This window comes from Mesoplodon mirus (genome assembly GCF_964341445.2).
Source record: "Mesoplodon mirus genome assembly, chromosome: 2".
NCBI classification, from domain to species: domain Eukaryota; kingdom Metazoa; phylum Chordata; class Mammalia; order Artiodactyla; family Ziphiidae; genus Mesoplodon; species Mesoplodon mirus.
The window spans coordinates 4,438,530-4,466,177 of record NC_138977.1 but is presented as its reverse complement, the minus strand read 5'-3'; the positions used below and the strand labels follow the sequence as shown (position 1 = coordinate 4,466,177).

At 36.6% G+C, this 27,648-nt stretch overlaps 1 protein-coding gene across 3 annotated transcripts in view; it reads right to left on the bottom strand.

Moving 5' to 3' along the window:
- Positions 1-27,648, bottom strand: part of LRBA (LPS responsive beige-like anchor protein) — an 826,328-nt gene that overhangs the window by 630,698 nt on the left and 167,982 nt on the right. For all 3 annotated transcript variants that reach the window (XM_082611157.1, XM_082611155.1, XM_082611156.1), the window contains exons 10-16: positions 19,346-19,543; positions 19,037-19,170; positions 9,751-9,859; positions 9,290-9,442; positions 5,181-5,349; positions 2,821-2,900; positions 1,247-1,309 (exon numbers count right to left, since the gene is read on the bottom strand). In XM_082611157.1, coding sequence (XP_082467283.1) covers positions 1,247-1,309; positions 2,821-2,900; positions 5,181-5,349; positions 9,290-9,442; positions 9,751-9,859; positions 19,037-19,170; positions 19,346-19,543 — 906 coding nt within the window. The remainder of the gene's footprint in view (positions 1-1,246; positions 1,310-2,820; positions 2,901-5,180; positions 5,350-9,289; positions 9,443-9,750; positions 9,860-19,036; positions 19,171-19,345; positions 19,544-27,648) is intronic.

Here is a 27,648-nt window from a genome sequence, read left to right as displayed (position 1 = left end):
TATATGGTATAATTTGATAACATTTGCATAATAGCACAGGAGTAAGTACATATGAGTACTGAAATCTAAAAATTTCAGGAAAATCCTTTACAACCTCTGTTGCATATCATTAGGGCCTACTTGGGCATTACAAATCCAAAGACTAAAGGGAAGCAGCAGTTAGTCATCTCTATGGTGCCCTGCCTCCAGGTTTTCATTCACTGCTTTTGAACTTTTGCTGTGGAAGCTACTTGAATATTTAATTTTCAATATGCTAAGTAAATGATCTAGAAGGAGGGCACTGAGCCTTTGGAAAACTGTTATTTGAAGGACCTGAAAAATCCCTGATTTAATAGTTTCAGAAAAAACAGAAGATCACTGTGACTTCTAGTTTCTCCTTTATGAAATATTTTGGTCCCTAAGGGTCAAGAAAATCTAAAAATAAAATAGAATATCCTACTCAAGAAGAAAAAGAAATCACAATCATTAATGTTTGAGTCAAATATGATCCGATCAAGAAATTTAACCCATTCTTTTCTGCCCCAATTAACAAAGATAGGTCCAAACCATATCTCTCATCTATTAATGATTTTAAAAGGCACTATTTCATGCTGTAACAAATATGTGAACTCAGAAAAAATGAATTATAACACAGGAATGTAAATTATCATATAAATGTTGTGCTTTATATGAAATTAATTTCAGATTCTACTTAGTTAAAACATGTTTAATCAGATTATTTATTTAGACTACATCTGGCATATATTACATTTTTGCAATGCTAAAAAATAAAGGAAAAAACTCCAGACATTTCAACCTATTTATTTTCAACCTCCTTTTCAACCATATAATTTTAAATCAACCATAAATGAGTTAACTTAATGGTATTTGATTATACAAAATCAGTGGGAAGACTGTTATGAATTTAAAAGTCCAATCATTTTTAGTCATTTTCATTATCTATTTTTCCATTTCTTACACTGGTTCCTGGAAATAAACTGAAAGTATTCTTTGGTATAGTTTATTACTAGGTCAATGAGATCTAATTTTAACACTTTTTAAAAGCCTTTCATGATTATTCGCAAAGGCATCTTGTGGTAATAAAGAATATTTAAATGAAGATTGCTAACATTTAGTTCCTAGATACATTTACTCTCCATTATAGTTACATCATTAATGAAAGATTTCTTTAACTATTTTACTTTTAAAAACGCGCATAATGCAACTTCAAAAAATAAAATCCCAACATATAAAATTCAAATGTTACCTCATGCATAGTGAGTAGATAATTAAGAATGGCCTGTAGCTCATCTTCCTTTACTCCAGAATCCTTTAAAAACATAAGACAAGTATCTTATGCTTACATATATAAAACTTGTTTGAAAAGGGAAATTATACACACAGATTTCTCAACTTGGTGAGTTGCTATAAATAAAAAAAGATAATGTAATATAAAAATCTAAATTTAAAATAAAAATTCGGGGAAGCACTTAAGACATGCAGTATGCAACACAGTGTAGAAGTCAAAAGAGATCAGACATCAGTATCCCGTTTTTGGCACCTTATATGATAACCTATCTAGTAAAGCTTCATAATCCTGACGTAAGCAAAAATAATAATTAAGAACAAGTAAAAGGGTATTACTCAACACCTATCACTCCTCTAAATACAGAAGACAATTTTTCTGTTTATTTTTTTTCTATTAAATTTGGACAGTAAAATGAACAGTTTCTAAAATTACCAAGTTAAAATGTCAGGTACTAAAAATTGAGTAGTAATTTCACTGGGAAAAACACTGTACTTTTAAATATGAATGCATTATGAAAATTTTCAAACTACTGTATTACTAATCATAAAACAAAGCTGAAATCTCAAAAAAGAACAATAAGAATTAGGAAACAAAACACACTAGGAAAGAATAGAAACAGACAATTTAAAGGTTAAATTTTTTTTTTTTTTTTTGTGGTACGCAGGCCTCTCGCTGTTGTGGCCTCTCCCGTTGCAGAGCACAGGCTCCGGACGCGCAGGCTCAGTGGCCATGGCTCATGGACCCAGCCGCTCCGCAGCATGTGGGATCTTCCCGGACCGGGGCACGAACCCGTGTCCCCTGCATCGGCAGGCGGACTCTCAACCACTGCACCACCAGGGAAGCCCCTAAATTTTTTAATAAATGGAAATAAGATATCTGATTCTGAAAGATATACCAACAGTTAGGTCCATTTACCATAATATTATGTGACAGCTAATAAAGCATTAAATTGTAAAGAATAAGAAATAAAATGATAAAGGAAAATACTAAATAAAACACTGGCAACAAATATATTTATATACTGGTATCTTATAAAACCAAAACACCGTCCTTAAAAATAATATTAAATTTTACTTTACCGATAGTAGAATGAAATGGGACAAAACGTAATCATTTCTATCTGGTACATTTATACAGGAAAATTATTTTTCAAAATCTGAATTTCAGGTACAAGGAATCTCTAAAACTGAAACCTCCTTGAGGAGCTCTGTAGACTACTGCATCACCAGTTCTAAGAATAGTAGAAGTAACAGAAACTCAGTAAATATTTGCTGAATGAAAGAATGAATGCACTTGAACTCCAACAGAAATTCATATAATACATATTACGATTATCATTTCCAATTCTGCATTAATGTTTATCAATTATATGCCTAAGGAGAAAAAACAAGCAAGGAAATAAATATCTTTCAAAGTTTTTTCCACTGTGTAAAGCTATTAATAGAGCAAAGAGTAAACAAACCAAGATTGTATTTTATGTGAAGTTTTAAGTTCAATACACACATGCTATAGGGTAAGAAATATGAACTCACCTTCATCACTAATTGCTTAATGAACATCAACAAGAACGCTCGTAGAGAAAGCATTTCTTTTGGATTAGGTCGTGGTCCATCTTTTAAAAAGACAAACACATACACACACACTGAGTATTTCAAAAACCTCAAAGTTAAGTATAAAATTCTCATTCCCAATAGTTTTTCCACCTATTTATAAGAAACATAAAGGTCAGTTTCCTGAAGAGTTTAATGCCTCTAGAAGGACGAGCATTCAATCTCACATGCAATTGTATATACAATGCTCCAAATGTACAAAATGGGTTATGTAGAAACTACAATGAAAATGTTTGTTTTTGGGTAAGGTCAAAGGAATTTTAAAACATAAAAATGAGGTAACAAATTTATATTTAGTTTTAAAAGACTCTCTTAGAATGTTACTATGGTAACATAAGTTTACAAAGAAAAAGCAAAAGAAAATCTAAACTTTATATGTGAATTTAGTATGAAAAAACTTTTTTCTATTGTTACCACTGTATAAGCTAATACAAAAAGCTCAAAGTACACCTCAACACAGTATCGTTCATGAAGAAGGGAAACATTGTGTTGACCTCCTCTGACATCTCCTCCTTTTCTTGAAAAAGTGCTTGGTCACACATGGCTCACATTAAAGTCAATTTTCATGTCTCAAACATACAATTCCCAAGTAGAAAGCTTGCAGAAAGCTTTTGAAACCAAACACCCATTGTCCTAAGATCCTAATTTAAGTACTTGTCTGCCTCGTATTTTCTGCAATTTTCCCCCCACTAATCACTATTTACAGCTAGTTCCTGGACCACCGAAGCATAGGACCACCATGACCTTGAACAGATCAATTAAAATAGGAAGAAAATTGTTTAAAATTTGTTCCACATGACAATTCCTAGACAAAGAATAGGTTACAGAGTTACAACACAATTGCAAAGTTTGTCCAGCTCTCCCACTTGAAGTATAAGACTTTCCCAAGGTCACTAATCAGTTGTAAAATCAAGGCCAGACTATAATGCTAACACCTAGGACAGTACGTGACACACCTACAGCACCATGAAATGATCAGAAGGATATTATAGCCTAGTTCTAGATCTGCCACAACCTCTCCAGCTTAAACAGATCATGTAACTTCTGTATGTCCTCATAGCTTTCTAAATTACAGCTAGCATACTGTCTGAGAATAAATCGAGTTTATTTTGAAAGGGATAGAAAAAGTATTACACAAATATGAAACCTCGTCTTTGTAAATCACTGAACAACCAAAGCCTTTGAGTAAAATCAGAATGTATGTTGTTAGACCCTCCAGCATCTATTTCCTGATTTCAAGCAACAGCTCTCAATTTTTATAAAGGGACTGAACCCATCTTCACACTCACATCATGTGTTTTAGAGGTAAGAAGGGCCTCTGTGCCTGGGCAATCTGAAGAATACCTGCCACACAGATGGACAAACGAGCCAATGAGCAACAAAGAGACTAAAAGGAACTTTTGCTAGAAATGCTCAATACAGGCAGATGCTCTTTTGCTGGATATAAATTTGTGAGGATGTGAAGGTAGAGTGGTTGTCTGCCACTCTACAAAGAGAGAAATTATATGAAAAGAGCCAACACAGAAGAACTGGGAAATTGAGGGAGACAAACTGGGTCCAACGGCTGTATTTTGAACCCCTGCACCAAGTCCTACTGAAACTGCCAGTTTATACGAGCTGGTTAACCCTCTTTTATGATATAAGCCAATTTGAAGCAGGTTTTGCAATACTTAAAACCAAAAGAGCCACCATTTGTGAAACTTTTTATCTTGACCCCTTCCAAGAACTACTGACATGGTCAATGAACACTATCCTTCCAGTAATTTAGTCCTGATTATATAGGAAAATAATTACTGAAATTCTGTAGATTCATTATATTATTTATTAGAAGCAGACACTCCCTACCCCATCCTATCTCCATCTCCCAAACAACACTGTTGTCAATGATTCTCATTGGGATAACTGGACTCAACATCAATACCAGTGGCTAATATAGAATTTCTTCTCATTCTCAATGCCTTAAAAATCATCCTAGTCATATTTGCCCTCAAACAATTCATACTAGCAAAAGTACCATTCTTCTGTAAAAGTAGCGAGTTATTAACCTCTGGCAACCACGAGTTAGGACAAACTATTAAAATTTATCACCAAGATTTAAAATTTTACCATTATGAGATTTACGAAAACTTCCAGAAGAGTGTAATAGTATTGGGAAAGACAGAAAGAGACAGAGAGAGAAAGAGAGAGAGAGAGAGAGAGAGAGAAAAGAAAAAAGAAAAGAAAAGAAAAAGAAAATCCTGATTTGCCATATATATATAATGTAATATATAGAGATGATATACCTAATCCTTTTGGGGTGATACCACTCCGATCCTGAGGATTCACTGCCCAATAGTAGTATTTCAGTGTATGCATGATGAGAAGCACTGTTCCAACTCTCCGAATGGCATTATATATGTTGACTGTACCAATGAATTCCGTGGACAGATAAGTATAGAGTGTCAACTGAACCTAGAGAATCAAAATGAAGAGCTAAATCAAAGAAGCTGACCAGCATTTTACCCGTTTCCAGGAATACCCTCAGGCTGCTCTACTTGGACCATACTTGTTCCAAAAAGCAAGCTGCTTAGCTTGATAATAACATTCATGTTAACAGATAACACACATCCACTGACACATACAAGCACACATACTCCTTATAAAATAAAAGCAGGCAAATGCTTCTTTTATAGTAGCACTATAAAGTAAATACCCCCAAATATATCAAATTTTTGCAGCACTATTCCATGGAAAAAAACTGTTTGGTTTCTATTTAGCAATCAGCAATTATTCATCAACTTATGTAACTTCTTTATAATAAACCTACTACTTATGCTATGTATAGCTGTTTTCAAAAGCTAGAAATTGTCTTTGTTTTAGAGAAAATTAGCAGCTGGAATAACTCAAAAGAAAAAAAAAGAAGCAGAAGTAAAAAAAGTAAGAAAAAGTCAAAAGAAAGAAAATCATATAGAAACATGTAAAGCCTACCTTAAGAAATATTTATTAGAAAAATAGAATTCTGTTATAACAGCTCATTACGACAAAGACTGTAATTATAAAATTATAGTCTCTAAAATTCACGAACAATTATACTCTAGTACCCATAACAGCACAAAATAAGGACCACCTTTGGTCTACTTTCATATCGAAATCAAGATATAAATCACTTTATAAACGAAACAACACGAAGTACGGCATTAAATCTGGCCAAAACCCACACTACTCCTGATCATTTACAACTGAACATTTATGTTACCTTCCCAGACACTGAAGGCATCTTCATTTTTAACCCTGAAAGATAAAAATTAGTTGTGTATCTTCCACATGCCCTATAAACAATCAAGGTGAAATGAATTAGGGAGTCCATCAGTAATCATACATGGTAAAGAGTGGCAGATTCTGAACCACTTAAAATTGAGGCTTGGAAGATGATTGTAGTTTAGAAAACCGTAAATATGCGATAATCCACAGACTTGCTGAAAGATAACATTACTTTGATGTAGCTACTGCTGCTCAAATAGATAGGCCCAGCTTACTGGTCACTGAGGATACACAGCACTTTCTATGACATGGTTCAAATTCTTAACCATGCTATTTCAGTCATGCAGAAAATATTTACCTCCACCTATATGTGCAGCACTGTATTACTGAAAATACAGTGGCATAGACACTGTCCCTCAGTAGCTGAAAATCTAATGGAGAAGATAAAAAATACACAAATTTAAGTGAAAAAATAAAAGGTAATAAAGACACCTCACCTACTGAAACATAAGAAAGGTCATGTGGCAATAAACAAGTGCCATACAGCTATTAAATACTATTAATTCAGAGGCCAGAGAAATTATTTTAGGATAAGCTAAAATAGTCAAGAAAAGTTTCACTAATAGAGGCGGTATTAAGGTAGCCTTTGAAGATGAGTAGAACGATAGGTAGACAGAACAAAAGAGGAAACTTCAAACAGGGAAAATGGGAGATGATACAAAAAGTTTCGCCAAATCTAGAACAACCATCCTCATTCTTGACTGTGCGTTAAAATACCTGAAAAACATTTTAAAAATACCGATGTCTGCGTCCTGTCCCAGACCAATTAAATTAGAATCTAGGGTGGAGGGAGTGGGATTCTGGTTTTGTTTTGTTTTGTTTGAAAAAAAAACAAAAAACAAAAAGCTTCTCCCAACTAATTCTATAGACAGCCAAGATTAAGAACCACTGCTCTAGGATAACATTTTGTACCCACCTAGACACTGAGGACAAGTGAGTTTTTCACAAAGAAAGCCTAGAAAGAATTGGCATGAAGACCTAATGCTTTATTCTGAAAACAACGAGAAACCATTACAAGTTTGGAGGCTAAGAAATGATCTGATGAGAGTGATATGTTAAAAGCATAAAGGATTCTGACGAAAAGTGATAAATTAAGATATGGAAAAGTGGAGAAAGTCAGTCTACTGAGAATGATACTATAGTTAAAGAAAAATGAACAGGATTTAACAGCAACATATTGGAGACCTCAAGATTATTCATATTCTACTTATGAATAAACCTTTCCTCTTTCACTCTTTATATAATCTAATAACCACACAAATTACACATTAACATCTGTCTTTCCCATTACACCTAAATTCTATGAGGGCAGAAATCAGATCTGTCTTGCTCACCACTGTATCCACAGTGCCCAGCATAAAGTAGCCACTCAGCAAATGAAAGACTGCTACCTACAAGAAAATTCATCTCTCTTGTTAGGTCATTTCAAAGCCTGTCTCTGAGCAGATCAAACTAAAATGGATATTATAAATGACTGTGAGCACCCTTTTCCAAAAGCAAAAATTGATTCATACAATCATACCCTCAACTTTGGTAACCAGAGGTGAATTTACCATGAAGCTAACGAAGCTTAAACTTCATGCCCACTCATCTAGACATGTTCCTTCCAAGACCCTAAACCTAATTTTGCATGCAGTATGTTGTATTCTTTTTCTTAAAAAGCTCCTTCCTCCCCCAAATTGTATGACCTTCAGGTCAAAACAAACTTTGCATCTGCCTTTTGTTATAACTACCTTTATAATAAAATTAGATATAACCCCTCATGGATACACAAAGCAGAAGGCTGAAACAAAAGTTAACTTTAATATTACCAAATCAACTGCAAATTCTGAAGAGGAAATTAAAGAAAATTATTAACAAGGAAAAGGTAAGAAATAGTGTAATAATATAATGGACTTAAGGAAACAATACAATGAAAATTTTTAAATATTCCCCTACAAGTAAGTATCTCATAAGAAGAGGCTTTTTGACCATTTCAAAAGAGGCCCAAAGCCTTACAAATACGCTGCTTAGTAAGACAAAGAAGTGTTTAGTAAAGGTTTAAAAAGTAACTTGAAACAATCCTTGAAAAGAAATAAGACTGAGGGTCATAGAAGAGAAAGAGGTCAAATTTGAACCCAGAGATAAAAAGCTACAACCTCCAGCTGCCTCCTTTGATTATTTCCAAATGGCAATCAGAGTCAGCAGCTGTTTTTCTCCTTAACATTTGAAAAGAGCAGCTGAAAGTAAGATACTATGACTCCAGAAAAGCAAAAAAGTCTGCAGACATTTTTTTCTGACAACTAGAGTAAGTATGTGTTATTCCAACCTGAACAACGGTAAACACTTACAAGTGAACCAAAAGAGAGAGGGGGAGAGAGGAAATCAAATTTTTAGGATAACTTAATAGAACATTAGGATTTATCAAAGGTTTTATTTATATATTTTATCACAAATTCACTTATGTTCACTTAATGTAATTGATTTGCTGTTACAGTACTAAATAAATTACTGTGTAAAAGATGACTGTATTTAATAATTTGAATTAATGTGAAATTAAAATGATTAAATGTGACCTGTATAGCATGGAAGCCTTCAAGAAAGGGTGACATTTCAGCTGTTCCTGTAAGAATTAAACTCAAGAGCTCATCACGTTGGTGGAAGGAATATGTGTGTATAAAAGAGGGAGAGAGAGCAGTGAGTATATATTTATATATATGTATGCATACATACATATGGATACATAGATATATATGTTTGTATATTTGCAATAGAATAGAGCTACAGCTCATAGGAAACATTATATTTACACTGGAACTATCCAACTTTGGTTTAGTAAATATAAATCAAAGTCTCTCTCAAATAAAATTTTATTTGATTTAACAACAGAAAATAAAGACTATAGCTTTTTAAAAAAAGAAATACTGATATTGCTTTAGGAAGGGAGGGAAAAAATACTGACTCGCAAAAGTATATTTAGTCAAAAAATGCATTCCACTGAAATCTTATATAATAGCATGTAAAAGGATAAAAGAAAATCCTCATAATTATCACTCTTCTCAAGTACAAAAACTTACTGAACATATTAGCACAAAATCAATATATGTATTACCTTGGCTGGGGTATGAATCCATATAGCTGGGTTAAGAAGAATGTGATCACACAATTGCTTGAGTAGGGGCATCCCATTCTGCAGATTACTCAGATATTTTGAAAATGCAAGGCAAAGTTCAAGTACTGCTCTGCTGACATGGGATTTGGAAGACTGCAGAGGAAGATATTTCAAAGGTCACTACCAACACAAGGCAAGGTAAGTAAATTAAAGGCTGTCAATACCAGAAAAAAGTAGGTCCACAAATTATGCTCAAAGTTAAAGATGCCATGAGACTCAATACGACATTCCTCTAATAAAGCAGTGGGGGCAAGTTAAAACAACAAAAGGTTATTTTAATTTAGGTAATTTTATATAACGAAGGAGACACACTTGCAGACAGAATTTCTCAACCACTTAGGAGACTAAGTTTCATGGCCTGCAAATTAAGAATCAAAAATGTAAAGCATTTGATACTTTACCTTTTCAAGACTATATCCTATTACCAAAAAGCCCTTGCAGGCAAGCATCTGCTCTTGCATAGCAATTGAGTTCTTCAACAGCTCCATGATAAAAGCCAGCAAAGTTGAACTGGAATAAGAAAAAAGACAACGGTTTGAAAAAACATATTCTATTTTTAAAAGGGGGGGGGAGAGGGGTTAAATAGATGCAGTCTTTCATCTACCTTAATAAAAAGTTTCTATTCCAAGGAAACTGACACTCTACTAAAACTGCCTCCAACACTATTTTAGGACTAAAATTTAATGTAAGATTAGGATTTATTACTCAAATATTTAGTTCATATCTTTTATCACAAATATATTAATAAATGAATCACTTAGAAACAATATGAAAAACATGCATGAAATAGAGCAAAATTAGGAATGTCCAAAAACAAGTAATAAAATGGCTAACGTAAGTATATTAAAGCCCTAAAGAATGGATGTAACTTAGATGAGCAAGTGTATTCAATTTTGGAGGGTTAGAGGCCAAATAGAAGGAAAAGATATAGAGCAAACAGACTAGGATAGATAGCCTCCAAATGTGTTAGGGCTCCAAACTGGCCTAATTTGAATGGAGCACAGGGCTCATAAAGGGGAAAATAAGAAAGTAAAGCTGTAGACAAACTGAAGTACTTGAATAATAATTTAAGAATTTTGTTCATTATCCCAACAGAAAAATCGTGAAGTAGTTAAGACTACAGCCATGCTCCCAACCTCACAACCTGTAGATACTCAAAATGTAATGGAATAAGGTTGGCTGTTACGTCCTTCTCAAAAGTCTTGAGAGATTCCCACAAAGAAAGGGAGAACAGCCAACCTCCTCCACAAAAGTATTTTTAACTGTCAGCAATTCCAATAATGTTGAAAAGTTAATAAAAAAAAAAAACTGAGCCCTGTTATAAAGGTTTTAGACAAGGACGCAAAAAAATTTTATTAAGAAGCAATATGTCAAGGATATTATTTTAATTTTTTTAAATGTAGTCAATACTAGCTTTGATACATAATTCATTTAAAAAAAGTCATTCCACTGCCTAAAAATAATCTGGAAAAAATATTACATCATTAAATATATACATTGGTATTAAACCCCAAGTTGCATGTTAAAGTAGAAATTAGAAAAAGAATTTCAAAAAAGGAGAATGAAAAACATTAAAATTACTCAAATAATTAAACATAATTACTTTATTATAAATAGATTCACTAAATTATACAGCCATGAAAAATTCATTTAGACATCCTTTCCAACATTGTATTAACTTGTCCTAGAATTCATGTCTCTTCCTTTTCTACACCCAACACTACAACAAAGGAGACAAAGGTGCCAAATATATTATCTAATTTTTAAAAACCATATCACTTATTATGTAACATAATCAAAAATTTTAGATTTCAATTACTTACTAGCAATCAATAATTAAATATGGAAAGCTGAATTACCATAAGAAATCACTGCTACATAACCATTTAAAATATTTTAAAACTATATTTTAGATAAAAATACATGCATTTCTGATAAATCTATTATCACTATGTCTAACTTTATTCAAAAATAACATTATACGGGGGGTCTGGGGGAAGATGGCGGAAGAGTAAGACGCGGAGATCACCCTCCTCCCCACAGATACATCAGAAATTCATCTACACGTGGAACAACTCCTACAGAACACCTACTGAATGCTGACAGAAGACCTCATACCCCCCAAAAGGCAAGAAACTCCCCACGTACCTAGGTAGGGCAAAAGAAAAAAGAAAAAACAGAGACAAAAGAATAGGGACGGTACCTGCGCCAGTGGGAGGGAGCCAGGAAGGAGGAAAGGTTTCCACACACTAGAAGTCCCTTCGCGGGCGGAGACTGCAGGTGGTGGAGGGGGAAAGCTTCGGAGTAGCGGAGGAGAGCGCAGCCACAGGGGTGTGGAGGGCAAAGCGGAGAGATTCCGGCACAGAGGATCGGTGCCCTCAGGCACTCACCAGCCCGAGAGGCTTGTCTGCTCGGCCGCCAGGTCGGGTGGGGCTGGGAGCTGAGGCTCGGGTTTCGGGTTTCAGTCGGAGCGCGGGGAGAGGACCGGGGTTGGCGGAGGGAAGGGAGCCTGAAGGGGTTAGTGCACCACGGCTAGCCCGGAGGCAGTCCGGGAAAAAAGCTGGAGCTGCCGAAGAGGCAAGAGACTTTTTCTTCCCTATTTGTTTCCTGGTGCGCGAGGAGAGGGGATTAAGAGCGCTGATTAAAGGAGCTCCAGAGACGGACGCGAGCCTCGGCTAAAAGCGCGGACCCCAGAGACGGGCGTGGGACGCTGGGGCTGCTGCCGCCGCCGCCAAGACGCCTGTGTGCGAGCGTAGGTCACTGTCCACGCCCCTCTTCCGGGAGCCCGTGCAGCCCGCCACTGCCGGGGTTCCCGGATCCAGAGACGTCTTCCCCAGGAGAGCGCACTGCGCGTCTCGGGCTGGTGCAACGTCACGCCGGCCTCTGACGCCGCACGCTCGCCCCGCCTCCGTGCCCCTCCCCCAACCCCGGCCTGAGTGAGCCAGAGCCCCCGAATCAGCGGCTCCTTTAACCCCGTCCTGTCTGAGCGAAGAACAGACGCCCTCCGGCGACCTACACGCAGAGGCGGGGCCAAATCCAAAGCTGAGACCCTGGAGCTGTGAGAATAAAGAAGAGAAAGGGAAATCTCTCCCAGCAGCCTCAGGAGCAGCGGATTAAAGCTCCACAATCAACTTGATGTACCCTGCATCTGTGGAATACCTGAATAGACAACGAATCATCCCAAATTGGTGGACCTGTCCACCAGAAAGACAAGATCGAGTCTCATCCACCAGAACACAAGCACTAGTCCCCTCCACCAGGAAGCCTACACAACCCACTGTAACAACCTTAGCCACTGGGGACAGACAACAAAAACAACGGGAACTACAAACCTGCAGCCTGCAAAAAGGAGACCCCAAACACAGTAAGATAAGCAAAATGAGAAGACAGAAAAACACACAGCAGGTGAAGGAGCAAGATAAAAACCCACCAGACCTAACAAATGAACAGGAAATAGGCAGTCTACCTGAAAAAGAATTCAGAATAATGATAGTAAAGATGATCCAAAATCTTGGAAATAGAATAGACAAAATGCAAGAAAGAGTTAACAAGGACCTAGAGGAACTAAAGATGAATCAAGCATCGATTAAAAACACAATAAATGAAATGAAAAATACTCTAGATGGGATCAATAGCAGAATACTGAGGCAGAAGAACGGATAAGTGAGGTGGAAGATAAAATAGTGGAAATAACTGCTACATAGCAGAATAAAGAAAAAAGAATGAAAAGAACTGAGGACAGTCTCAGAGACCTCTGGGACAATATTAAACGCACCAACCTTCGAATTATAGGGGTTCCAGAAGAAGAAGAGAAAAAGAAAGGGACTGAGAAAATATTTGAAGACATTATAGTTGAAAACTTCCCTAATATGAGAAAGGAAATAGTTAATCAAGTCCAGGAGGCACAGAGAGTCCCATACAGAATAAAGCCAAGGAGAAATACGCCAAGACACATATTAATCAAACTGTCAAAAATTAAACACAAAGAAAACATATTAAAAGCAGCAAGGGAAAAACAACAAATAACACACAAAGGAATCCCCATCAGGTTAACAGCTGATCTCTCAGCAGAAACTCTACAAGCCAGAAGGGAGTGGCAGGACATATTTAAAGTGATGAAGGAGAAAAACCTGCAACCAAGATTACTCTACCCAGCAAGGATCTCATTCAGATTTTTTTTTTTTTTCTTTTTGCGGTATGCGGGCCTCTCACTGTTGTGGCCTCTCCCGTTGCGGAGCACAGGCTCCGGATGCGCAGGCCCAGCGGCCATGGCTCACGGGCCCAGCCGCTCCGCGGCATATGGGATCCTCCCAGACCGGGGCACGAACCCGTATCCCCTGCATCGGCAGGGGGACTCTCAACCACTGCGCCACCAGGGAGGCCCTCTCATTCAGATTTGATGGAGAAATTAAAACCTTTACAGACAAGCAAAAGCTGAGAGAGTTCAGCACCACAAAACCAGCTTTACAACAAATACTAAAGGAACTTCTCTAGGCAAGAAACACAACAGAAGGAATATACCTACAATAACGAACCCAAAACAATTAAAGAAATGGGAATAGGAACATACATATAGATAATTACCTTAAATGTAAATGGACTAAATGCTCCCACCAAAAGACACATACTGGCTGAATGGATACAAAAACAAGACCCATATATATGCTGTCTACAAGAGACCCACTTCAGACCTAGAGACACATACAGATTGAAAGTAAGGTGATGGAAAAAGATATTCCATGCAAATGGAAATCAACAGAAAGCTGGAGTAACAATTCTTATATCAGACAAAATAGACTTTAAAATAAAGACTATTAGAAGACACAAAGAAGGACACTACATAATGATCAAGGGATCGATCCAAGAAGAAGATATAACAACTGTAAATATTTATGCACCCAACATAGGAGCACCTCAATACATAAGGCAAATACTAACAACCATAAAAGGGGAAATGGACAGTAACACACTCATAGTAGGGGAATTCAACACCCCACTTTCACCAATGGACAGATCATCCAAAATGAAAATAAATAAGGAAACACAAGCTTTAAATGATACATTAAACAAGATGGACTTAATTGATATTTATAGGACATTCCATCCAAAAACAACAGAATACACATTTTTCTCAAATGCTCATGGAACAGTCTCCAGGACAGATCATATCCGGGGTCATAAATCAAGCCTTGGTAAATTTAAGGAAATTGAAATGGTATCAAGTATCTTTTCTGACCACAATGCTATGAGACTAGACATCAATTACAGGAAAAAATCTGTAAAAAATACAAACACATGGAGGCTAAACAATACACTACTTAATAATGAAGTGATCACTGAAGAAATCAAAGAGGAAATAAAAAAATACCTAGAAACAAATGATAATGGAGACACGACGACCCAAAACCTATGGGACGCAGCAAAAGCAGTTCAAAGGGGGAAGTTTATAGCAATACATTCCCACCTTAAGAAAAAGGAGGGCTTCCCTGGTGGCGCAGTGGTTGAGAGTCCGCCTGCCAATGCGGGGGAAACGGGTTCGTGCCCCGGTCTGGGAGGATCCCACGTGCCGCGGAGCAGCTGGGCCCGTGAGCCATGGCCACTGGGCCTGTGCGTCCAGAGCCTGTGCTCCGCGGCGGGAGAGGCCACAACAGTGAGAGGCCCACGTACCGCAAAAAAAAAAAAAAACAAGGAAACATCTTGAGTAAACAACCTAACCGTGCACCTAAAGCAATTAGAGAAAGAAGAACAAAAATCCCCCAAAGTTAGAAGGAAAGAAATCATAAAGATCAGATCAGAAATAGATGAAAAAGAAATGAAAGAAACAATAGCAAAGATCAATAAAACTAAAAGCTGGTTCTTTGAGAAGATAAACAAAATTGATAAACCATTAGCCAGACTCATCAAGAAAAAAAGGGAGAAGACTCAAATCAATAGAATTAGAAATGAAAAAGGAGAAGTAACAACTGACACTGCAGAAATACAAAGGATCATGAGAGATTACTACAAGCAACTCTATGTCAATAAAATGGACAACCCAGAAGAAATGGACAAATTCTTAGAAATGCACAACCTGCCAAGACTGAATCAGGAAGAAATAGAAAATATGAATAGACCAATCACAAGCACTGAAATTGAAACTGTGATTAAAAATCTTCCAACAAACAAAAGCCCAGGACCAGATGGCTTCACAGGTGAATTCTATCAAACATTTAGAGAAGAGCTAACACCTATCCTTCTCAAACTCTTCCAAAATATAGCAGAGGGAGGAACACTCCCAAACTCATTCTACGAGGCCAACATCACCTTGATACCAAAACCAGGCAAGGATGTCACAAAGAAAGAAAACTACAGGCCAATATCACTGATGAACATAGATGCAAAAATCCTCAACAAAATACTAGCAAACAGAATCCAATAGCACATTAAAAGGATCATACACCATGATCAAGTGGGGTTTATTCCAGGAATGCAAGGATTCTTCAATATACGCAAATCAATCAACGTGATACACCATATTAACAAATTGAAGGAGAAAAACCATATGATCATCTCAATAGATGCAGAGAAAGCTTTCGACAAAATTCAACACCCATTTATGATAAAAACCCTCCAGAAAGTAGGCATAGAGGGAACTTTCCTCAACATAATAAAGGCCATATATGACAAACCCACAGCCAACATCATCCTCAATGGTGAAAAACTGAAACCATTTCCTCTAACATCAGGAACAAGACAAGGCTGCCCACTCTCACCACTCTTATTCACCATAGTTTTGGAAGTTTTAGCCACAGCAATCAGAGAAGAAAAGGAAATAAAAGGAATCCAAATTGGAAAAGAAGAAGTAAATCTGTCACTGTTTGCAGATGACATGATACTATACATAGAGAATCCTAAAGATGCTACCAGAAAACTACTAGAGCTAATCATGAATTTGGTAAAGTAGCAGGATACAAAATTAATGCACAGAAATCTCTGGCATTCCTGTACACTAATGATGAAAAATCTGAAAGTGAAATCAAGAAAACACTCCCATTTACCAATGCAATAAAAAGAATAAAATATCTAGGAATAAACCTACCTAAGGAGACAAAAGACCTGTATGCAGAAAATTATAAGACACTGATGAAAGAAATTATAGATGATACAAATAGATGGAGAGATATACCATGTTCCAGGATTGGAAGAATCAATATTGTGAAAATGACTCTACTACCCAAAGCAATCTACAGATTCAATGCATGCAATCCCTATCAAACTACCACTGGCATTTTTCACAGAACTAGAACAAAAAATTTCAAAAATTGTATGGAAAAACAAAAGACCCTGAATAGCCAAATCAATCTTGAGAACAAAAAACGGAGCTGGAGGAATCAGGCTCCCTGACTTCAGACTATATTACAAAGCTACAGTAATCAACACAGTGTGGTACTGGCACAAAAACAGAAATATAGATCAATGAAACAGGATAGAAAGCCCAGAGATAAACCCACGCACATATGGTCAACTTATCTTTGATAAAGGAGGCAGGAATGTACAGTGGAGAAAGGACAGCCTCTTCAATAAGTGGTGCTGGGAAAACTGGACAGGGACATGTAAAAGTATGAGATTAGATCACTCCCTAACACCAGACACAAAAAAAAGCTCAAAATGGATTAAAGACCTAAATGTAAGGCCAGAAACTATCAAACTCTTAGAGGAAAACATAGGCAGAACACTCTATGACATAAATCACAGCAAGATCCTTTTGGACTCACCTCCTAGAGAAATGGAAATAAAAACAAAAATAAACAAATGGGACCTAATGAAACTTCAAAGCTTTTGCACAGCAAAGGAAACCATAAACAAGACCAAAAGACAACCCTCAGAATGGTAGAAAATATTTGCAAATGAAGCAACTGACAAAGGATTAATCTCCAAAATTTAAAAGCAGCTCATGCAGCTCAATAACAAAAAAACAAACAACCCAATCCAAAAATGGGCAGAAGACCTAAACAGACATTTCTCCAAAGAAGATATATACAGACTGCCAACAAACACATGAATGCTCAACATCATTAATCATTAGAGAAATGCAAATCAAAACTACAATGAGATAACATCTCACACCAGTCAGAATGGCCATCATCAAAAAATCTAGAAACAATAAATGCTGGAGAGGGTGTGGAGAAAAGGGAAACTCTTGCACTGCTGGTGGGAATGTGAATTGGTACAGCCTCTATGGAGAACAGTATGGAGGTTCCTTAAAAAACTACAAATAGGGGCTTCCCTGGTGGCGCAGTGGTTGAGAGTCCGCCTGCCGATGCAAGGGACACGGGTTCGTGCCCCAGTCTGGGAAGATCCCACATGCCGTGGAGCGGCTGGGCCCGTGAGCCATGGCCGCTGAGGCTTCGCGTCCGGAGCCTGTGCTCCGCAACGGGAGAGGGCACAACAGTGAGAGGCCCCCATACCGCAAAAAAAAAAAAAAAAAAAAAAAACTACACATAGAACTACCATATGACCCAGCAATCGCACTACTGGGCATATACTCTGAGAAAACCATAATTCAAAAAGAGTCACATACCAAAATGTTCATTGCAGCTCTATTTACAATAGCCAGGAGATGGAAACAACCTAAGTGTCCATCATTGGATGAATTGATAAAGAAGATGTGGCACATATATGCAATGGAATATTACTCAGCCATAAAAAGAAACGAAATTGAGCTATTTGTAATGAGGTGGATAGACCTAGAGTCTGTCATACAGAGTGAAGTAAGTCAGAAATAGAAAGACAAATACCTTATGCTAACACATATATATGGAATTTAAAAAAAAATGTCATGAAGAACGTAGGGGTAAAACAGGAATAAAGACACAGACCTACTAGAGAATGGACTTGAGGATATGGGGAGGAGGAAGGGTAAGCTGTGACAAAGCAAGAGAGAGGCATGGACATATATACACTACCAAACGTAAGGTAGATAGATAGTGGGAAGCAGCCGCTTAGCACAGGGAGATCAGCTCGGTGCTTTGTGACCGCCTGGAGGGGTGGGATAGGGAGGGTGGGAGGGAGGGAGACGCAAGAGGGAAGGGATATGGGAACAAATGTATATGTATGACAGATTCACTTTGTTATAAAGCAGAAACTAATTTTAAAAATTGCAAGAATAAAAAAAAGAAAAGAAAATAACATTATTGGGCCTTCCCTGGTGGCGCAGTGGTTAAGAATCCGCCTCTCAATGCAGGGGACACGGGTTCGAGCCCTGGTCTGGGGAGATCCCGTATGCCGTGGAGCAACTAAGCCCACGTGCCACAGCTACTAAAGCCAATGCATCCAGAGCCCATGATCCGTAACAAAGAGAAGCCACCACAATTAGAAGCCCGCGCACTGCAATGAAGAGTAGCCTCCGCTTGCCGCAACTAGAGAAAGCCCGCGCCCAGAAATGAAGCCCCAACGCAGCCATAAATTAATTAATTTATTATTCTAAAAAACATTATTGTTTTTTTAGAGCTTCCATACTTCCTACTGATAAAAAACTTAAATTAATATTATTATTATTGAATTGAATTTATAATAATTACAGTTCAAAAATTTCTTTATATTCTTTTAACCCTACAACAAATTTTAAAGTTGGAAAAAATTTTATGCAGCTCAACAGTGATGAAAATAACTCTCATATCAAATGAAAGAAAAAACAAAAGCACTCACCATATAGTCAAGTCAACTTCATCAGATAAATATTGCCTATAATCCAACTGTGCAAAAAGTGGAAACAGCACTTGTACTCCTCCAATTGAATGCATGGCACTTTGGATGGAATGTGTTAAAACCGCCTTCACATCCTTGTAAAACAGAAAACACAGTAAAGATTCCAATGATTCTTTTCCAAAACAATTCAAAATGAAACATAACAAGAACAATAAAATGTTACGTTACGTGTCCAAAGCTACCAAATACACCTCAATAATACATCAAAATTTACCATTAAAAATATTCTTAAAAGATTACCACTAGTACCTGGAGCATGAGTGCATGCGGTGAATGAACAAAAATTGAAGGGTTGTCCTTAGGGGATGATTCAAGGCAGAGCTGGGCATCTGTGGCGCGTGGATTGTATGTGAATGCAATGGCACTAGAGAGTCTGCCATCATACAATAAAAGTTTGTGATGCTCAGCAAGGAACAGGTCACTTTCTGCTTTAAATTTAAATGTACCCTAAGAATTAATAAAAAAATAGAACAGTTAAGATAGGCCACAAAAAGAAAAATTAACTACAAATCACCAGAAATATAAAAAGTTAAGTAGAACAATGTCAATTAAGAGAAGTCTTGCATGCTTAGTTACCTCTAAAGTAGACTGAATTCATTTTAAAGATATAATGGAAATCAAGCCAACTTGACATTAAAACCTTACATTTAAAAAAATGTAAAATTAATATCCTACACAGCATGTTTTGGTTTTTTTTATTGTACTGTCTTTTTTTTAATTTTGGTAAAAAGAACATAAAATTTACCATCTTAAACATTTTTAAGTGTACAGTGCAGTGTTGTTAATTACAGCACACTATTGTACAACAAATCTCTAGAACTTTTATGTCTTGTGAAATTGAAATTCCCGTTGAATAACAACTCATTTCCACTTCCCCCCATACCCTGGCAAACGTCATTCTACTTTATGATTCCATGAGTTTGACTACTTTATATAACTCAAACGAGGGGAGTCACAGAGTATTTGTCATTTTGTGACTGGTATAACATCCTTAAGATTCACCCATGCTGTATGTAGGATGTGTCAGGGTTTTTTTTTCTTTTTTAAAGCTGAATAATATTCCATTGTAAATACATACCACATTTTCTTTATTCATCCATCCACAGACAATTAGGTTGCTTCAACCTCTTATCTATTGTGAATAATGCTGCAATGAACATGGGTGTACAAATAGCTCTTTCATATCCTGCTTTCAGTTCTTTTGGATATATACATAGAAGACTGCTCAATCATGTGGTAATTCTATTTTTTATTTCTTGAAGAATCACCATATTGTTTTCCATAGAGGCTGCACCATTTTACATTCCCACCAACAGTGCATAAGGGTACCAATTTCTCCACACACCCTAAACCATACTTATTTTTATTTAACAATGGTCACACTAACGGGTATAAGGTGATTATCTACTGTGGTTCTGATTTACATTTCTCTGATGATTAGTAACTTTGAGCATTTTTTCATATGCCTGTTACACATTTATATATTATCTTCGGAAAAAATTCTATTCAAGTCCTTTGCCCACTTTTTCTTTTTTTGGGGGGGGGTGGTACGCGGGCCTCTCACCATCGTGTCCTCTCCCATTGCGAGCACAGACTCCGGACACACAGGCTCAGTGGCCATGGCTCACGGGCCCAGCCGCTCCACGGCATGTGGGATCCTCCCAGACCAGGGCACGAACCCGTGTCCCCTGCATCAGCAGGCGGACTCTCAACCACTGCGCCACCAGGGAAGCCCCTTTGCCCACATTTTAAATGAGTTGGGTTTGTTGTTCTTGTTGAGTTGTAGGAGTTCAACATATACTCTGGATATTATTAACACTTTATCAGATATTTGGTTGGAAATATTGTCTCCCATTTCATGGGTTGCCTTTTTACACTGTTCTTGATACACAAAAATTTCAATGCACAAAAGATTTTAAGCTTGATGAAGTCTCATTTCATTGTCTATTTCTGTCTTGGTTTCCTATTTTTTTGGTGTCATATCCAAGAAATCATTGCCAAACTCAATGTCATGAAGCTCTTCATGTGTTTTCATGCAGAAATCTTATGTGTAGGTCTTATGTTTAAGTCTTTAATCTATTTTGAATTAATTTTAATGTATGGATTAATGTATGGATTCTTTTCCATGTGGATATCCTTTTTTTTTTTTTTTTTTTGCGGTACATGGGCCCCTCACTGTTGTGGCCTCTCCCGTTGCGGAGCACAGGCTCCAGACGTGCAGGCTCAGCGGCCATGGCTCATGGGCCCAGCCGCTCTGTGGCATGTGGGATCTTCCCGGACCGGGGCATGAACCCGTGTCCCCTGCATCGGCAGGTGGACTCTCAACCACTGCTCCACCAGGGAAGCCCTCTTCTTTAATTCTTTCAGCTGTTTTACACATTTCACTCACTATACAAGTCTTCTGCCCCCTTGGTTAAGTTTATTCCTAAGTATTGCTTTTTATGCTATTATAAATGGGATTACTGTCTTATTTTCCTTTTTGGATTGTTCACTGATAGTATGTAGAAATACAACCGATTTTTGTTGCAAATGATGTTGGCTGTGGGATTTTCATATATGGTCTTATTATTTTGAAGGAGTTTCCTTTTATCTGTAACTTGTTGAGTGTTTTTATTATTAAAGGGTGTTGAATTTTGTCAAATACTTTCTCTGCATCTATTGAGATGATCGTGTAGTTTTTGCCCTTCACTCTCTTAATGTGGCATATTACATTGATTTTTTTTCATATGTTGAACCAGCTTTACATTTCAGGAATAAATCCCAGTTGGTCATAGGGTATGACCATTCTAATGTGCTCTTGAATTTGGTTTCCTACAATACTGTTTAGGATTTTTGCATTAATATCAATCAGGGATATTAATCTGTAGCTTTATTTTCTTGTAGTGTCTTTGTCTGGCTGTGGTTTCAGGGCAATGCTAAACTCAGAAAATGAGTTTGGAAGTGTTCCCTCCTCTTTGTTTTTTTGAAGAGTTGAGGAGAATTGGTGTTAATTCTTCTTTAATGTTTGGTAGAATTCTCCAGTGAAGACATTTAGTCCTGGGCTTTAACTTATTCAGAGGTTTTTGATTATTGATTCAATTTCCTTATTAGCGATAGTCGTTCAGGTTTTTATTTCTTCAGTCTTGATAGGTTGTATGTTTCTAGGAACATCTATTTCTTCTAGGTTATACAATTTGTTGGCATGTAATTGTTCATAGTAGTCTCATAATTCTTTTTATATTCATAGCATTAGCTGTAATGCCTACTCTTTCATTTCTGCTTTTAGTTACTTTAAGTCCTCTTTTTCCTTAATTATTCTAGCTAAGAATTTCTCAGTTTTTTGTCCTTTAAAAAAAAAAAAAATCCTGACTCAGTTTTGTTGAGTTTTTCTATTTCTTTTTTAGTCTCTATTTCATTTATTTCTGCTCTAATCTTTACCACTTCCATTCCTCTGCTAACTTTGGGTTTGGTTTGCTCTTCTTTTTCTAGTTCCTTGAAGCATAGATTAGGTTATTGACTTGAAATCATTCTTTTTTTTAAAGTAGGCATTTATCACTATGAACTTCCCTCTTCATATTGCTTTCTCTGCATCCCATAAGTTTTGGAATGTCATTTTAGATTTCATTTGTATCAAGATATTTTCTAATTACCCTTGTAGTTTCTCCTTTGACCCATTAGTTTTTTAAGACTGTGTTGCTTAATTTCCACGTATCTGTGTATTTTCCAGTTTCCTTCTACTATTGATTTCATTCCACTGTGGTCAGAAAAGATACTTGGTATGAGTTCAATATTATTAAATTTGTTAAGACTTGTTACGTGGTAATACGTGGTAATACGTGGTCTATCCTAAAGAATGTTCCATATGAGCTTGAGAAGAATGTGTACTCACTCTACTACTGTTGGGCAGGATGTTCTATATATGTTCGGTGCAATGGATCAATATTGTTCAAGAACTCTGTTTCATTACTGATCTGCAGTCTGGTTATTCTGTCCATTATTGAAAGCACTATATTGAAGTATCCTACTATTATTGTGTTTCTGCATCATTCTTCCTTCAGTTCTGTCAATGTTTGCTTCATATATTTGGGAGTTCTGATGTTAGGTGTACATATTTTTAATTGCTATATCTTCCTGGTGAACTGACACTTTTATCATTATATAATTTCCTTCTTTGTCTCTTGTAACAGTTTTTGACTTAAAGTCTATCTTTTCTGATTATAAGTATGGCTACCTCTGCTCTCTTTTGGTTATCATTTGCATGTACTATCTTTATCCATCCTTTCACATTCAGCCTATGTATGTCATTAGTGTGTCTCTCCTAGACAAAACACAGTTGCACCTTGTTTCTTGAATCCATTCAGCCAATTTACTTCTTTCCAGTTGGAGGTTTAATCTGGTCACATGTAATGTAATTACTGAATGGGAAAGACTTAGTATTGCGATTTTCTTCATTGTAATTTGTTAATTGCTTTCCTTTGTATTTCATTGACTTTTTTCATATTTATATGCTTTGATCCCTTCCTCCTTTTATTCTGTGTAACTTCTATGGGTATTTTATTTGTGGTTACCATGGAAATTATGTAAAATAACTTAAAGTTAAAACACTCTAAACTGATAACAACTTCAATCACAAACAGAAACTACTCATATATATCTCCAATCCCCCCCACTTTATATTATTGATGTTAAAAATTACATCTTTTGGGGACCTCCCTGGTGGCACAGTGGTTAAGAATCTGCCTGCCAATGCAGGGGACACAGGTTCAATCCCTGGTCCCACATGCAGCAGAGCAACTAAGCCCGTGCACCACAACTACTGAGCCTGTGCTCTAGAGCCCGGAGCCACAACTACTGAAGCCCGTGTGCCTAGAGCCCATGCTCCACTACAAGAGAAGCCACCACAATGAGAAGCCCATGCACAGCAATGAAGAGTAGTCCCTGCTCGCCACAACTAGAGAAAGCCCGCAAGCAGCAACAAAGACCCAATGCAGCCAAAAATAAATAAATACATTTATTTTTTAATTATATTTTTTATATTGTGCATCTATTAACAAAGATTCAGAAAATTTTCTTCCTTTTGTCTTTTAAATGAATGAGAAAATAAACTATAACCAACTGGGATTATCCCAGACATGCAAGGTTGGTTTAAATTTGAATAATCAATGTAATATACTACATTAATAAAAGTAAAGGACAAAAATCACATGATCATCTCAGTAGAAGCACAAAGAGCATTTGACAAAATCCAACAACTCTTCATGATAAAACACTCAACAAGCTAGGAATAAAAAGTAAACTCCCTTCAATAAACAGATCATCTACACAAAATTGATAGCTAATGTCATAGGCTGATGGTAAAAGACTGAATGCTTTCTCCCCTAAGGTCAGGAAAAAGACAAGATGTCTGCTTTCACCACTTTTTTTTTTATTTTATTGTGGTAAGAACACTTAACAGGAGATCTACCTTATTAATGGATATTAACTGATATTAACAGATAATTATTAACAGATAATAAGATAATTATTAACAGATAATAAGGTATTATTATCTATAAACACAATGTTGTACAGCAGACATCCAGAACTTATTCATATTGCATAACTAAAAATTTAGTACCATTGACTAGTAATTCCTTTTTTCCCTTCCCCCAGCCCTTGGCAACCACCATTCTACTCTTTGTTTCTATGACTTTGCTTTTATCTCATATAATTGGAATCATGTAGTATTTGTCCTTCTGTGGCAGGTTTGTCTCACATACCATAATGTCCTCAAGATGCTGTACTAGAGGTTCTAGCCAAGGCCACTAAGCAAGGAAAAGAAATAAAAAGTGTCCAGAAAGAACTAAAACGAGGGCAGTTTACAAATACATCATCTTATATATAGAATCTTAAATATAGAAAATGCCAAGAAATCCACACAGAAAAAAACAAACTATCAGAGCTAATAAACTAAAACAGCAAGGATGTACTGTAGAAGATAAATATATAAAAATCAATTTCGTTACCATACCTAAGCAACAAATAACCCAAAAATGAAATTAAGAAACAATTCCATTTGATATTGCACATAAAAGAAAAAAATATTTAGGAATGAATTTAACAAAATACAAGCAAGACTTGTTCACTGAAAACTACAAAAAGAAATTGAAGAAGACCTAAATAAATGGAATAATATCCCAAATTCATGGACTGGAAGATTTAATACTCATAAGATGACAAATCTTTCTAAATTGATCTATAGATTTAAGGCAATATCTATCAAAATCCTAGCTACTTTTTTTTGTAAAAATTAACAAGTGTATCTTAAATTCATACAGAAATGTAAGGTACCAAGAACAGCCAAAACAATCCTGAACAAGAACAAAGTTGGAGAATTCATACTTCCTAATTCAAAAAATGTATTACAAAACCACAGTATTCAAGACTGTGCTACTAGCCTAAGAACAGACATATAGTTCAATGAAACAAAATCGAGAGTCCACAAATACTTACATTTATGATCAACTGATTTTTGGTGAAGCTGTCAAGAAATACAATAAGGAGAGAATATTCTTTTCGGCAAATGATGCTGAGACAACTAAAAATCCAAATGCAAAGGAATAAAGTTGCACCAAATACAAAAATTAACTCAAAATGAATCAAACACTTAAATGTAAGAGCTAAAAGTATAAAACTTGTATAAGAAAACACAGGAGTACATCTTCATGAACTTGAATTAGGAAATAATTTTTCAGATATGACACCAAAGCACAAATAATAAGAAAAAATATAGACAAATTGGACTTCATCAAACTGAAATGTGTGTTTCAAAGGAAAACATCAGGCAAGTGGGAAGACAAGCCACAGAATGGGAGAAAATATTTGCAAATCATATACCTGATAATGGATTTGTTTCTAGAATATATTTTTAAAACTCTTAAAACTGAGGCTGAGGAGAGGAGGAGTGGAGAGTTGTTCTTCAATAAGTATAGAGTTTCAGTTTTGCAGAATGAAGAGAGTTCTACAGCTAGGTTGCATAATGTAAAAATACTTAACACTACTGCACTGTACACTTAAAAATAGCTAAAGTGGTAAGTTTTATATGTATGTTACAATTAAGTTTTTTTTTGAAAGCCTCTTAAAATTTAGCAAATAAAAAGGGAGCTCAGTTTTTAAACAGGCAAAGGATCTGAATAAACAGTTCGCAAAAAAAGACATATAAATAGCCTTATCATAAGCACACAAAAACACATTCAACATCATTAGTCATGAGGGAAATGCAAATCAAAACCAAACCACAATGAGATATCATTTCACACCCACTAAAATGGCTATAATCAAAAAGTCAGATAATAACAGGTGTTCAAGAGAATACGAAGACATCAAAATCCTCATATACAGCTGTGGTAATGTAAAATGATGTGGCCACTTTGGAAAGCAATCTAGAAATTTCTTAAAAAGTTAAATGTAGAGTTACCATATTACCAGCGATTCCACTCTAGGTACATACCCAAGAGAAATAAAAACATGTGTGCACATAAAACCTTGTACAGAAGGGTTCACAGCAGCATTGTGCATAACAGCCAAAAGGTGGAAACAGCCCAATGACTATCAACTGATGAATAGATAAAATGTGATATACCCACACAATATTATTTCGTAATAAAAAGGAATAAAGTATTAATGCGTGCTACAACATGGGTGGACCCTGAAAACACTATGCTAACTGAAAAACCGTCAAGCACAAAAGATCTCATACTGCATACTTTCCTTTACATGAATTGCCCGGAAGAGACAAACCTATACAAATAGAATTAGATTAGAGTACTGGGAAGCAGGAAAAATCAGGAGGGACTGCTCATAAGTATAGTATTTCTTTTGGGGATGAACATACTTTAACATCAGAGTGGTAATGTTTGCACAACTTTGTGATACAATAAAAATCACTGAATTATACATAATAAATGGGTAAAAGGTAAGATATGTGAATTATATCTCAAGAAAACTTCTATTTTGAAAAACTCATTCAGAGTAAAGGCTGTTCTGGGACCAATTAACAAAGCTTAAAAGTAAAACAAACTTCAGAGACCTTCAAGATGGCAGAGGAGTAAGACGTGGAGGTCACCTTCCTCCCCACAAATACATCCGAAATACATCTACACGTGGAACCACCCCTACAGAACACCTACTGAACGCTGACAGAAGACCTCAGACCTCCCAAAAGGCAAGAAACTCCCCACGGGGCTTCCCTGGTGGCGCAGTGGTTGAGAGTCCGCCTGCCGATGCAGGGGACACGGGTTCGTGCCCCGGTCCGGGAAGATCCCACATGCCGCGGAGCGGCTGGGCCCGTGAGCCATGGCTGCTGGGCCTGCGCGTCCGGAGACTGTGCTCCGCAACGGGAGAGGCCACAACAGTGAGAGGCCCGTGTACCGAAAAAAAAAAAAAAGGAAAGAAAGAAACTCCCCACGTACCTGGGTAGGCAAAAGAAAACAGAATAAACAGAGACAAAAGGATAGGGCCGGGACCTGCACCAGTGGGAGGGAGCTGTGAAGGAGGAAAGGTTTCCACATACTAGAAGCCGCTTTGCGGTTGGA